This window comes from Mobula hypostoma, chromosome 8, assembly GCF_963921235.1.
Source record: "Mobula hypostoma chromosome 8, sMobHyp1.1, whole genome shotgun sequence".
In the NCBI taxonomy this organism is placed as follows: Eukaryota; Metazoa; Chordata; class Chondrichthyes; order Myliobatiformes; family Myliobatidae; genus Mobula; species Mobula hypostoma.
Window position 1 is genome coordinate 49,080,159 of NC_086104.1, and position 12,064 is coordinate 49,092,222.

Genomic DNA, 12,064 nt, shown 5'->3' on the forward strand with positions numbered 1-12,064 from the left:
GTGTGCGTTTCCTCTTTTATCTCTGATCGGTCTGGTCATCCTGCTGTTCTTCACATACGTATAAAATGCCTTGAGATTTTCCTTAATACTACTTGCCAAGGCCTTCACATGCCCCCTTCTATCTTTCCTAAGTCTACCATTCTTCAGCTCCCTCCTAGCTGCTTTGTAACTCTCTAGAATCCTATTTGATCCTTGCTTCCTAAACCTTTTAAGTATGCTTGTCCTTAAATTTGCATGGTTCCTTCACTTTGCCATCCTTCCCCCTGCTTCAATGGGAGAGACCTATCCAGAACCCCATGCAATACCTTCTGTATTATTTTCTGTTCCTCTTCAGATTTTGAGAATTTGTTGTAGTTCTGCACTAAATTTAACATCTATCTCTGACGTGGCTGGCTGAATATTAAGTTTTCAGCACAAGATCCCAGTCAGGGAATGGTGAGAAGTGATACGTGACCTTTAAGCAGCCAAATGTGGCTTCAGTATCATGGAAGCGAACAGACTGAAGAACGATATCTGAAGGATCAGTAGTGGAACAAAAAATTGTCTTTGAGATGAGCTGGATGGGGTTAGGGGGAATGGAATTATTAGCAATGGAAGAGATTAAAAAGCCTCATTCAGATATTAGAAAGGTTGGTGGTTGACATCAGAAAGGTTTTGACAACAGATTAGAAAAGTAAAAGTAAGCTTGGAAGTGGTGGGCAAATGGAGAGATTAGAGATACCTAGGAGCAGAATGAAACGTTTAGTGGAAATTCCACATAAAGTTGAGAAATTGAATCCAGTTAATAAAAGTGCACATACTAGTTCCAGCAGACCTCACTTTCTTCTTCCTGACAATTTTCGTCAGACCCAAAAAACCCAGCCATACACGATTAAATATGAAATGGAAGTTATTTCTGAAGCATGAGATGTTTAAAGGATATGTTTTTTTCTTAAAGGCAGATTGACTGCCTATCAGCCAAAACATAACCTCCTTTAAAACTGGAAGAGGATAGATCTGAAGCTGAATTCAAGTCTTGTTTAAACTTGCTTAAGTACCGGCCTAAACCAGATGTTAAAATTTCTTTTTAAATTTATGTTCATGGCAGTTCTTGCCTTTTCAAGCTTTGAAAGTTTCCTAGGGTACTCTGTCAGGCTCTGCCACTGTTTTCCTTCAGCCAAATGAAAAGTTAACTAAGTGATTTTTAAATTTATCAAAACATTAGTTATCAGCTCTAAAGACGTTCAAAGTTAATCTTCCATACAGTATTCTTCTTGGTTTGAAGGAGATGACATATCTATTACAAGAATCAGATATATAACCAATTTTATTGGACAAAGAAATATCTTACCTGTTTTACTGGTCCTAATGCAGGAGAGTCTGTCTCTAAGCAGATACACTCTAATGGCAATTGTTTCACCAGTTTTTGCTTCTTGGACAAAATAACAAAAACATTAGTTTGATCACAGGTTGAACTCCACAAAGCTAATGCAAAAATTCAAATTAAAAATCTTTCAAAACATTTTAACCCACAGAAAAAAATGCAATCACAACTATTCAAAAGTAAAATATTGTGCAGTAAGAGTACTCTGTTTCACAGGTTTGTGGTAGCAAGATTTAAGTGTACTGTGGCCACGCTGATACACAATGAGGGAAAGCAACACACTGAGTCGAGCAGGGTCTGGTTGAACTGTTTACTATTTCAATCCGCGCGTGCTTAAGTGCTCGCTCCCAGCATCCCCTGCTCTTTGCGGGGCAGAAGTGATGTCGGCTTCCGGGCCGAGATCTGCCCCGCACTCAAGAGCCCTCTCGGTTGCCGCTGGCTGCGGACTCGCCCGCAACTGCTGGAGCCGGTTCGCTTGCCATGTGGGCAAGCCGCCATATGACCCCCCCCCCCCAGAAATGGCGCTTGGAGGTGCAGAGTCCATAGCCTGCACACCGTCAGTTCTTTGAGATGGCTGGCCTCGATGTTGTGGGGGTGGCACTGCAACCAGGCGTTCAAGGTCTAGATGCGCCGGTTTGAGGCGGTCAATGGTAAAAGTCTCTTCACGACCGCCCATGTCGAGAATGCAGGTTGTCCCATTATGGCGCACCATCTTGTAGGGTCCTTCGTATGGTCGCTGCAGGGGTGGTCTGTGCGCGCCTCTGCGAATGAAAACATACTTGCTCTGTTGTAGGTCCTCGGGCACGAAAGAGGGTGTTGTTCCGTGATGGGACGTCGGGACTGGGGCAAGTGTTCCAATCCGCTCCCAGAATTTAGTTTAGTAGGTGTGTCCTCCTGGCACAAACTCACTGGGAACTGTGAACAGGGCACCGTAAATAAGTTTGGCCGATGATGCGGCCAGGTCCTCCTTGGGTGCCGTGCGGATGCCAAGTAGCACCCAGGGGAGTTCGTCAACCCAGTCTGGCCCTCGGAGGCGTGCCATCAGGGCTGACTTCAAGTGCCTGTGGAAATGTTCCACCAGGCCGTTGGACTGCGGGTGGTAAGCAGTCGTTCGTTGGAGCTGGGTTCCGAGGAGTTGTGCCACTGCAGACCACAAAGCCGATGTGAACTGCACACCCGTCTGAAGTGACGTGGGCTGGGAGTCCGAACCGTGCCACCCAGGTGGTAATCAGGGCTCTGGCACATGTCTCCGTGGCCGTGTCAGCGAGTGGGATAGCTTCCGGCAACCTCGTGAACCTGTCCACTATGGTGAACAGGTATCTCGCTCCTCTCAAAACCGGCAGTGGGCCGACGATGTCCACGTGGACATGTTCAAACCTCCTATGTGTCGGCTGGAAGGCTTGCAGTGGGGCCTCAAGTGCCTCTGGATTTTGGAGGTTTGACAGTGCATGCATGTCTGGCCCAGTGCCCGACCTGCTTACGTAGGTCATGCCACACAAACCTGTCTATGATCAGCCGGATGGAAGGGTGGGCCAAACCGTGCAAGGCGTCGAAAACGCGGCGCCTCCAAGCGGTCAGGACGATGGGCCAAGGTTGCCCGGTGGACACATAGCAAAGGAGCTCATTACCTTCGGGCCCAATGGGTATGTCTTCAAGGCGGAGTTCTGAGACTGCGGTTCAGTACGCCGGCATCTTGCTGTCCAGTCGTTGCTCCTTAGCTAACGCCACATAATCCACCCCTGGAGACAGAGAGTGCACTGATTGGATGGAGGTGCATGACAGCGTGTCGGCTACCACATTGTTCTTCCCGGAGATGTACTTGATCGTGGTGGTAAACTCCGAGATATACGACAGGTGGCATTGCTGGCGGCCCGACCACGGGTCCGACACTTTGGCAAATGTGAAAGTGAGGGGCTTGTGGTCTGTGAAGGCCGTGAACTCCCTCCCCTCCAGGAAATACCTGAAGTGCCTGATGGCAAGGTACAGGGCCAGCAGCTCCCTGTCAAAAGCGCTGTACTTAAGTTTCAGGGATTGTAGGTGCTGGCTGAAAAAAGCGAGCGACTTCCACTGGCCTTCGATGAGCTGCTCGAGCACGCCACCAACTGCCGTGTCGGAGGCATCCACAGTGAGGGCAATGGGGACGTCAACCCGGAGGTGGACTAGGAGCGTGGTGTTTGCTAGTATGTTCTTGACTTGTTCAAAAGCCGCCGTCGCCTCTTCTGTCCAGGTGACTTCTTTGATCTTGCCGGTCATCAATCCGAAAAGGAGTCGCATGATCCAAACCGCTGAGGGCAGGAAACGGTGATAAAAGAACTTTAACAGTGCTGGGTCTGGCAAATTGGCGGATGGCTTCAACTTTTGCCGGCAGGGGCACAGCTCCATGGCGGTCGATCCGGTGTCCCAAGAAGTCGATGGCGGGTAGGCCGAACTGGCATTTGGCGGGGTTGATAGCCAGGTTGTAGTCGCTTAGGCGGCAGCAGAGCAGGCATAAATGTGCCAGATGTTCCTGGCGGGAGCGGCTGGCAATAAGTATGTCATCCAGGTAGATGAACAGAAAGTCCAGATTTCACGCTACTGCATCCATCAGGCTCTGGAATGTCTGCACTGCATTTTTCAGCCTGAATGGCATCCTGAGGAACTCGAACAGGCCAAAGGGGGTAATGAGGGCCGTCTTGGGTGTCTGGGTGGACTGGGATCTGATGATACCCTCGGACCAGGTCGATCCTCGAAAAGATGCGTGCCCCGTGCTGGTTGGCTGTAAAGTCCTAGATGTGCAGTACCGGACAGCAATTGAACGTGGTGGCATCACTCAGCCTCCTATAGTCGCCGCATGGTCTCCACCCTCCAGCGAACTTGGGCACCATATGGAGTGGGGAGGCCCATGGGCTGTCGGAACGCCACACAATCCCCATCTCCTCCATCTTCTTGAATTCCTCTTTCGCGAGGTGGAGCTTGTCGGGCGGTAGCCTGCGGGCCCGGGCATGAGGGGGAGGTCCCTGTGTGGGGATGTGGTGCATCACGCCGTGCTTCGGGTCTGTTGAGGAAGACAGCAGCGTGATGATAGATGGGAAATCCGATAACACTCTGGCGAACTCGTTGTCGGAATAAGTGACGGAGCAGGGCCGGTAACCTGGCCTCACCGAGGGAGAAAGTCTGGAACGTCTTCGCATCGACCAATCATCGCCCCTTCAAATCCACGAGCAGGCAGTGCGCGCGGAGGAAGTCCGCACCCAGCAATGGCTGTGACACTGCGGCCAGCGTAAATGTCCATGTAAAGCGGCTGGAACCGAACCGCAAGGGGGTGGCTCTTGTGCCGTAGGTGCGGATGGTGCTGCTATTGGCTGCCGCAAGTTCTGGTCCTGTTCTTCTAGTTCGGGTATCGTGGCTCGAGGGGGGTAGGCCACTGATTTCCACCCCCGTATCCACCAGGAATCTATGCCCGGAGTGCTTGTCCCAAACATAGAGGAGGCTATCACGATGACCAGCCGCCATAGCCATCAGCAACGGCTGGTCCTGGCGTTTCCCTGGAACGAGCATGGCAGTTGGCAGCGGTGGGCCCCGGAACCCCACCTTTGATGATAAAAACACCAAGACTCAGAAGTGGTGCCATCCCTTGGTGTGGGTGTTATGTGCTCCGCTGCTGGGGTGTGGGAGGGCTGGGCTTTCAGCCATGCCGCAGCACTAATTTTGATGGTGGTTCCGCCATTTTGTTTGGCGCGCCAAAGCACGTCCACACGGGCAGCCACCCTGTGCGGGTCTCTGAAGTCTTCATCTGCTAGCAGGAGGCGGATGTCTTTTGGCATTTGCTCCAAGAAGGTCTGTTCAAAAAGCAGGCAAGGCTTATGGCCGTCTGCCACTGCTAGCATGTCGCTCATCAGGGCTGATGGTGCGCGTTCGCCCAGGCCGTCCATATGCAGTAACTGAGCGGCCTGTTCACAGAGGGAGAGGCCAAATGTGTGGATAAACAGGGCCTTGAGTGCCTCGTACCTGTCTGTTGCCGGGGGCTGATGCAGAAAGTCGATAATGCAGCCCGCTGTCTCCTGGTCGAGGTCTTGCACCACCTAGTAATACCAGGTGGCGTCTGAGACAATTTGCCTGACCTGGAACTGGGCCTCTGCTTGGTCGAACCAGACCAGGGGTTGAGTGGTCCAGAAGGTTGGCAGTTTAATGGAAACTGCATTCTGCAGAGCCGAGTCATTCATGCTGGGTCCAAATGCCGTTGGACCGTCAGGGTCACCAATGTGGCCACGCTGATACGCAACGAGTGAAAGCAACACTGAGTTGAGCAAGGTCAGGTTGAACTGTTTACTGTTTCAATCTGCGCGCGCTTAAGTGCCAGCTCCTAGCATCCCCCACTCTTTGCGGGGCGGAAGTGACGTCGGCTTCCAGGCCGAGGTCTGCCCCACACTCAGAGCCCTCTCGGTTGCCACTGGCTGCGGACTCGCCCGTGACTGCTGGAGGTGGTTCGCTTGCTGCATGGGCGAGCCGCCACAGTACACAAATTATTCTCAGTGACTACCAAATGTCAACATACTGTATATATATACCTAACTGAACCAACTGGTTTAGCAGATTTTTCTTCACAATATGCAATTGTCAAAATATGGTACAAATCCGTAGATGGGAGCAATCCTTCAAGACCCAATTCATGTGATCGTACTTCTGAGCCTGTTAAGTCTTAGACTATGCAATTTTCACTTCTCAGCCTGACATTGCGCAAATATGGTGGGATTTTTTTCTCTGGCAAGTGATATTATCTGAACAACTAATCTGACAAAACAAAGGCACTTAGTTGTTAACTAATCCAGTATCTCTAAGATGCATATCTATAAATGATGCTGCCAAGGGGCAGAATGCAGATCTTATAATGAAACAGAAGGCGGCTTTTTCACCCTTTGATTCATGCAGTTCCCAGCCAAGTACTTTAATTAGTCCTATTTCCTCTCTCCTTACTTCCTTAAGTTAATGCAACTGACTTACTATCAAATATGCCCATCAAATCACTTTGACTTCTTTTGCCATTAGCCTGTATTATGGTCATTTGAAACAAGCCAGCTCATACCAGCATATTTTTAGGATAAGACTCAAAACAAAATATCTGAGGGAAACCCACACAGTCACAAGGAGAATGTGCAAATCCTGCACAGAAAGCATCCATATCAAAATTGAAGCTGGGACCCAGGATCTGTGAGACAGCAGCATCTTTGCTACAGTGCTGCTGTCTTACAGCGCAAGCAACAAAAGGTAGATTCTTGCGGACTGGTACATCACAGGAATAGGAAGATAAACCCTCTCTTCAATTAAAGAGGTATCAGAATCAGAATCAGGTTTATTATCACCAGCATGTGATGTGAAATTTGTTAACTTAGCAGCAGCAGTTCAATGCAATACATAATATAAAAAAAAGTAAATCAATTACAGTATACATATCCTGAATAGATTAAAAATCATGCAAAAAACAGAAATAATATATATTAAAAAAGTGAGGTAGTGTCCAAGGGTTCAATGTCCATTCAGGAATTGGATGGCGGAGGGGAAGAAGCTGTTCCTGAATCGCTGAGTATGTGCCTTCAGGCTTCTATACCTCTTACATGATGGTTACAGTGAGAAAAGGGCATGCCCTGCGTGCTGGAGATTCTTAATAATGGACGCTGACTTTCTGAGACACTGCTCCCTAAAGATGTCCTGGATACTTTGTAGGCTAGTACCCAAGATGGAGCTGACGAGATTTACAACCTTCTGCAGTTTCTTTTGGTCCTGTGCAGTAGCCCCTCAGTGATGCAGCCTGTCAGAATGCTCTCCACGGTACAACTATAGAAGTTTTTGAGTGTATTTGTTGACATGCCAAATCTCTTCAAGCTGCTAATAATGTATGGCCGCTGTCTTGCCTTCTTTATAACTACATCGATATATGTTGGGACCAGGTTAGATCTTCAGAGATCTTGACAGCCAGGAACTTGAAGCTGCTCACTCTCTCCACTTCTGATCCTTCTATGAGGATTGGTATGTGTTCCTTCGTCTTACCCTTCCTGAAGTCCACAATCAGCTCTTTCATCTTACTGACGTTGAGTGCCAGGTTGTTGCTGCGGCACCACTCCACTAGTTGGCATATCTCACTCCTGTACACCCTCTCATCACCACCTGAGATTCTACCAGCAGTGGTTGTATCGTCAGCAAATTTGTAGACGGTATTTGAGCTACGCCTAGCCACACAGTCATGTGTATACAGAGCATAGAGCACTGGGCTAAGCACACACCCCTGAGGTACGCCAGTGTTAAAAGAGTACAGGTTTGGTAGCATTTGTGCTATTCATCTAGTGCTGTAATAGACAGTTATAGCAGTGGTGCTTAAATATGTGTGAGGAGTGTGGTCTTTGATTAAAGACAGGAATCATACCAGGAAAGAAAAGGAATTTCTTACTCATGATTGTCGTGATAGAAAAATGGAACAAGCTAACATTGCTGCCTTGAAATTAACGTTCAGTTGGTGGTATTAAGCCCAGTGAATAGTGGCAGCTGCATGTTCTTTCCCACTTCTGACCTGTACTTTCTACTGTAGTTTTAACCATATAACCATATAACAATTACAGCACGGAAACAGGCCATCTCGGCCCTTCTAGTCCATGAACAGTGGCAGCTGTATGTTCTTTCCCACTTCTGACCTGTACTTTCTACTGTAGCTTTAGAAGCAGAATAATTCATACAGTTACCATTAACGTGGAAAACTTAGTACCATCAACTAAAAATGAAATTCTTTTACAGGTACTTTGTTTTTCATAAATATTGCGTCATAGAGTAAGACAGCATGGAAAAGATGAACTAGTGAAAATCAATGAACCTTCAAAACTGTCTTTATTACTCTAGTTAAAAGAATTTCTGTGCATCTAACATACAATCTAAAAATTTTATTTGATCTAACCTGCTCGCTTCGTATAATTGATGGTGGTATTGAAAAGAAAAATCCAGCTTTCACACCTTCCATAGCCACAGAGGGTTTTCCATCAAAAGCATGAAGCAATACCTTCTGAGCTCCTAGAAAAATACATATTATTTTATCATTACAATATCAGAATCAGATTTAATATATCACCGGCATATGGCATGAAATTTGTTAACTTTACCACAACAGGACAATGAACTACACGATAAATAAATATAGAGGGGAAAAAACTGAGTTACAGTAAGTATATATATATATATATATAGTATGGCTGTTAATTAGTTATGTTAAAATAAGTAATGCAAAAAAACAGAAATAAAAATGTAGTGCGGTAGTGTTCATGGGTTCAATGTCCATTTAGAAATCGGATGGCAGAGGGGAAGAAGTTGTTCCTAAATCGCTGAGCATCTGCCTTCGGGATTCTGTACTTCCTTTCCAATGGTAACAGTGAGAAGTGGGCATGTCCTGGGTGGTGGGGGTCCTTAATAATGGACACCACCTTTCTGAGGCACTGTTCGCTGAAGATGTCTTGGATACTGTGGAGGCTAGTGCCCCTGATGAAGCTGATTAATTTTACAACTTTCTGTAACTCCTTCCAATCCTGTGCAGCAGACCCTCCATACTGGACGGTGATGCAGCCTGTCAGAACGCTCTCCACAGTACAAGGAAAGGTGCGTCGCATCCAGAGTTTCTCCGGTTAGCAGACAATTTCCCTCCACGCCTCTCTGACGTAGTGGGGAATCACGTACGAGGCAAGTTACAGCAGTGGTTTGCCATTGCCTTCTGACAGGTGAGTTTCCAAAGAGATCACCAGCTCGTAACCCAGCACGGATGGAAAGTTTGCGGGGGAGCCAGCTGGCTGGATTCGAACCGGGGACCTTTCGTCCCGAAGTCCGATGCTGATGCCACTACGCCACCAGTCAGGTCCTCCACAGTACATCTGTAAAAACTTTTTGAGTATTTTAGTTGACAAATCCATTCTTCTCAAACTCCTAATACAATATAGCTTCTGTCTTGTTTTACTTATAGCTGCACCAATATGTTTGGTTCAGGTTAGGTCCTCAAATATAGTGACAACCAGGAACTTGGAATTGCTCGCTCTCTTAACTTCTGATCCCTCTATGTGGATTAGTTTGTATTACCTCATCTTACCCTTCCTGAAGTCTACAATTAGCTCTTTGGTTTTGCTGATGTTAAGTGCAAGTTTGTTGCTGTGACTCACTCCTGTACACTCTTTCATTACCATCTGAAACTCTGCTAAGAATGGTTGTATCATCAGTAAATTTATAGATGGTATTTGAGCTATGCCTAGCCACACAGTCATGGGTGTAGAGACAGGAGAGCAGTGGGCTAAGCACACATCCCTGTGGAGTGCCACTGCTAATTGTCAGCGAGGTGTTATTTCCAATCCACACAGATTGTGGTCTTCCAGTTAGGAAGTCGGGGATCCAGTTGCAGAGGGAGGTACAGAATCCTAGATTCTGCTGCTTTTCAATCAGGACTGTACAAATAATTGTGTTAAATGCTGAGCTACAATCAACAGACAGCATCCTGACATATGTATTTGCATAGTCCAGGTGATCCAAGGCTGTGTGGAGAGCCATTGAGATCGCATCTGCAGTAGACTTAGTGTGGCAATAGGCAAATTGCAGTGGGTCTAGGTCCTTCCACACTCAGCAATTCTCACCATGACCAACCTCTCAAAGCATTTCTTCACTGTAGATGTCAATGCTACTGGACGATAATCGCTAAGGCAGCTCACGTTGCTCTTCTTAGGCACTGGTATAATCATTACCCTTTTGAAGCAGATGGGAACTTCTGACTGTAGCAGTAAGAGATTGAAAATGTCTTTGAATACCCCGCCAGATGGTTGGCATAGGTTTTCAGTGCCTTACTAGGTACCCTGCCTTTTCGGTACCGGCTACATTGCAAGAGATCACCCTCTTGAAAGACAGCCCGATGTCGGTCTCTGAGACACAGAGTGTTCAGATGCTACAGGGATCCTCATAGCTGGTATTTTTATTCTCCCTTTCAAAGCGAGCATGAAAGTGTCGAGTTTGCCTGGTAGTGAAGCATCACTGTCATACATGATGTTGGATTTTGCTCTATAGGAAGTAATGACCTGCAAACCCTGCCAGAGTTAATGTGCATCCAATGTTGCCTCTAACCTCTCCTGGAATCGTTTCTTGGCTCTTGAAATATTTAGTATTTCCTTCAAGTTACCCACATATTATATGTAAGATAACCTAACAACATGTTTAATGAGACCAAGCACACTCTGAAGACCATAGATTCCTCCTTATTTCAACACTTCAACTTTTTTTAAGACTAGAGATTAGCAGTGTAAAAGTTTAGCAAACTCAGTGATTTTATTCAAGTTCAACTTTATTGTCAGTTCTAAAATTGAACATATGAACAATTGAACACCTAGGTCTCAAATAAAGTCCAGTTAATCAGTTATGACAATTACTTGGAGGTTCACCAGCACCCAGGTCTCAATACGTATGAAGTGCCAGTAGTGTTAAACTATTTACTTTTTAAATTGTGTTGTAAATATGTGGAAGTTATGGTAAGGCAAGAGTTAATGTAATGTCCAGGCAAGGATAGACTGCAAATCGAGTGCAACCGGCCCAGGCAAGGAAGATCTTTGAAGACCAAAGCCTCCCTTTACACTTCTTCAATGTTAACTGTGCTGAGAGTTTAGTCTCTGCAGGCACGTTTATGGGCCACAAGACCAGCATTGGATCGGCGCTGTCTCCCACATCGGTTGCATTTGTGTTTTGACTGGTCTAGCACTGAATGTCTGCGTTCATGACCTGCTTCATATTTCTTCTGCCTTTTCTCCCCGATGGCTGGGATTGACTTCTTGACAATGCAGTGCTAACTTCTTCTGTCCAAAGCATCTTTCTCCCGGGTGTTGACATTCATGTCAGTGTTCTTCATCTGGCGCTTGAGTGCATCTTTGTAGTGCAGCTTCTGACCACCGTGGTTCCTCTTTCCTTCATGTAGTTCGCCAGAGAAAACAGCTTTGGGTAAACAATCATCGCTCATTCTTGTGACATGACCACTCCAACACAGCTGCGAAGTTGTAATGAGCGATTCTACGCAGACTGTCCCAGCACGTTTGAGCACCTCCACATCTGGTACCCTCTCTTGCCAATTGATGTGTAATATTTGGCGTAAATGCCTGTATTGTGTCTTGGTCAATTTCTTGATGTGCTTCCGATACAATGTCATCCTTTCAGTTGAATAAAGCAGAGATGGTACAACAGCTGTGTTATACACTTTGACTTTGGTTGCCATTTTAATATCGTGGTAAGACCAATGTCGCTTCTGCAAAGCACCAAAGACTTTTGTAGCTGATTGAATTCTCCTCTCAACTTCCAGATCTGATGAGTTGGTGTTGGTCACAGCGCTTCCTAAGTATGTGAAAGTGTCAGAACATTTCAGCACTACCCCATTGACCGATATGACTGGTGGTTGGGTCTCACTGGGACTACACAGAGGAGGGGGCTGGTACAGAAGTTCGGTTTTGGAGACATTGATTCTTAGGCCAAAAGGAGTGACAGCAAACGAGAAGTGGTCTACAATTTCTTGAATCACATTAACATCAGTAGCAACCAGGGCTGAGTCGTCTGCATACAGAAGCTCTCTGACACATATCTCTCTTGATTTGGTTGAGGCTTTGAGTCTTGACAGGTTGAACAATTTTCCATCTGAGCGAGTCCTGATGTACACACCTTTGTCCAAATTATGGTCCA

At 46.6% G+C, this 12,064-nt stretch overlaps 1 protein-coding gene across 4 annotated transcripts in view; it reads right to left on the minus strand.

Moving 5' to 3' along the window:
• LOC134350523 (putative deoxyribonuclease TATDN3) overlaps positions 1–12,064 on the minus strand; it is a 96,353-nt gene that overhangs the window by 12,303 nt on the left and 71,986 nt on the right. For 3 of the 4 annotated variants that reach the window (XM_063055808.1, XM_063055812.1, XM_063055811.1), the window contains exons 8-9: positions 8,283–8,395; positions 1,331–1,411 (exon numbers count right to left, since the gene is read on the minus strand). In XM_063055808.1, the coding sequence (XP_062911878.1) occupies positions 1,331–1,411; positions 8,283–8,395 (194 nt within the window). The remainder of the gene's footprint in view (positions 1–1,330; positions 1,412–8,282; positions 8,396–12,064) is intronic. The other variant, XM_063055810.1, reaches the window with a different exon arrangement.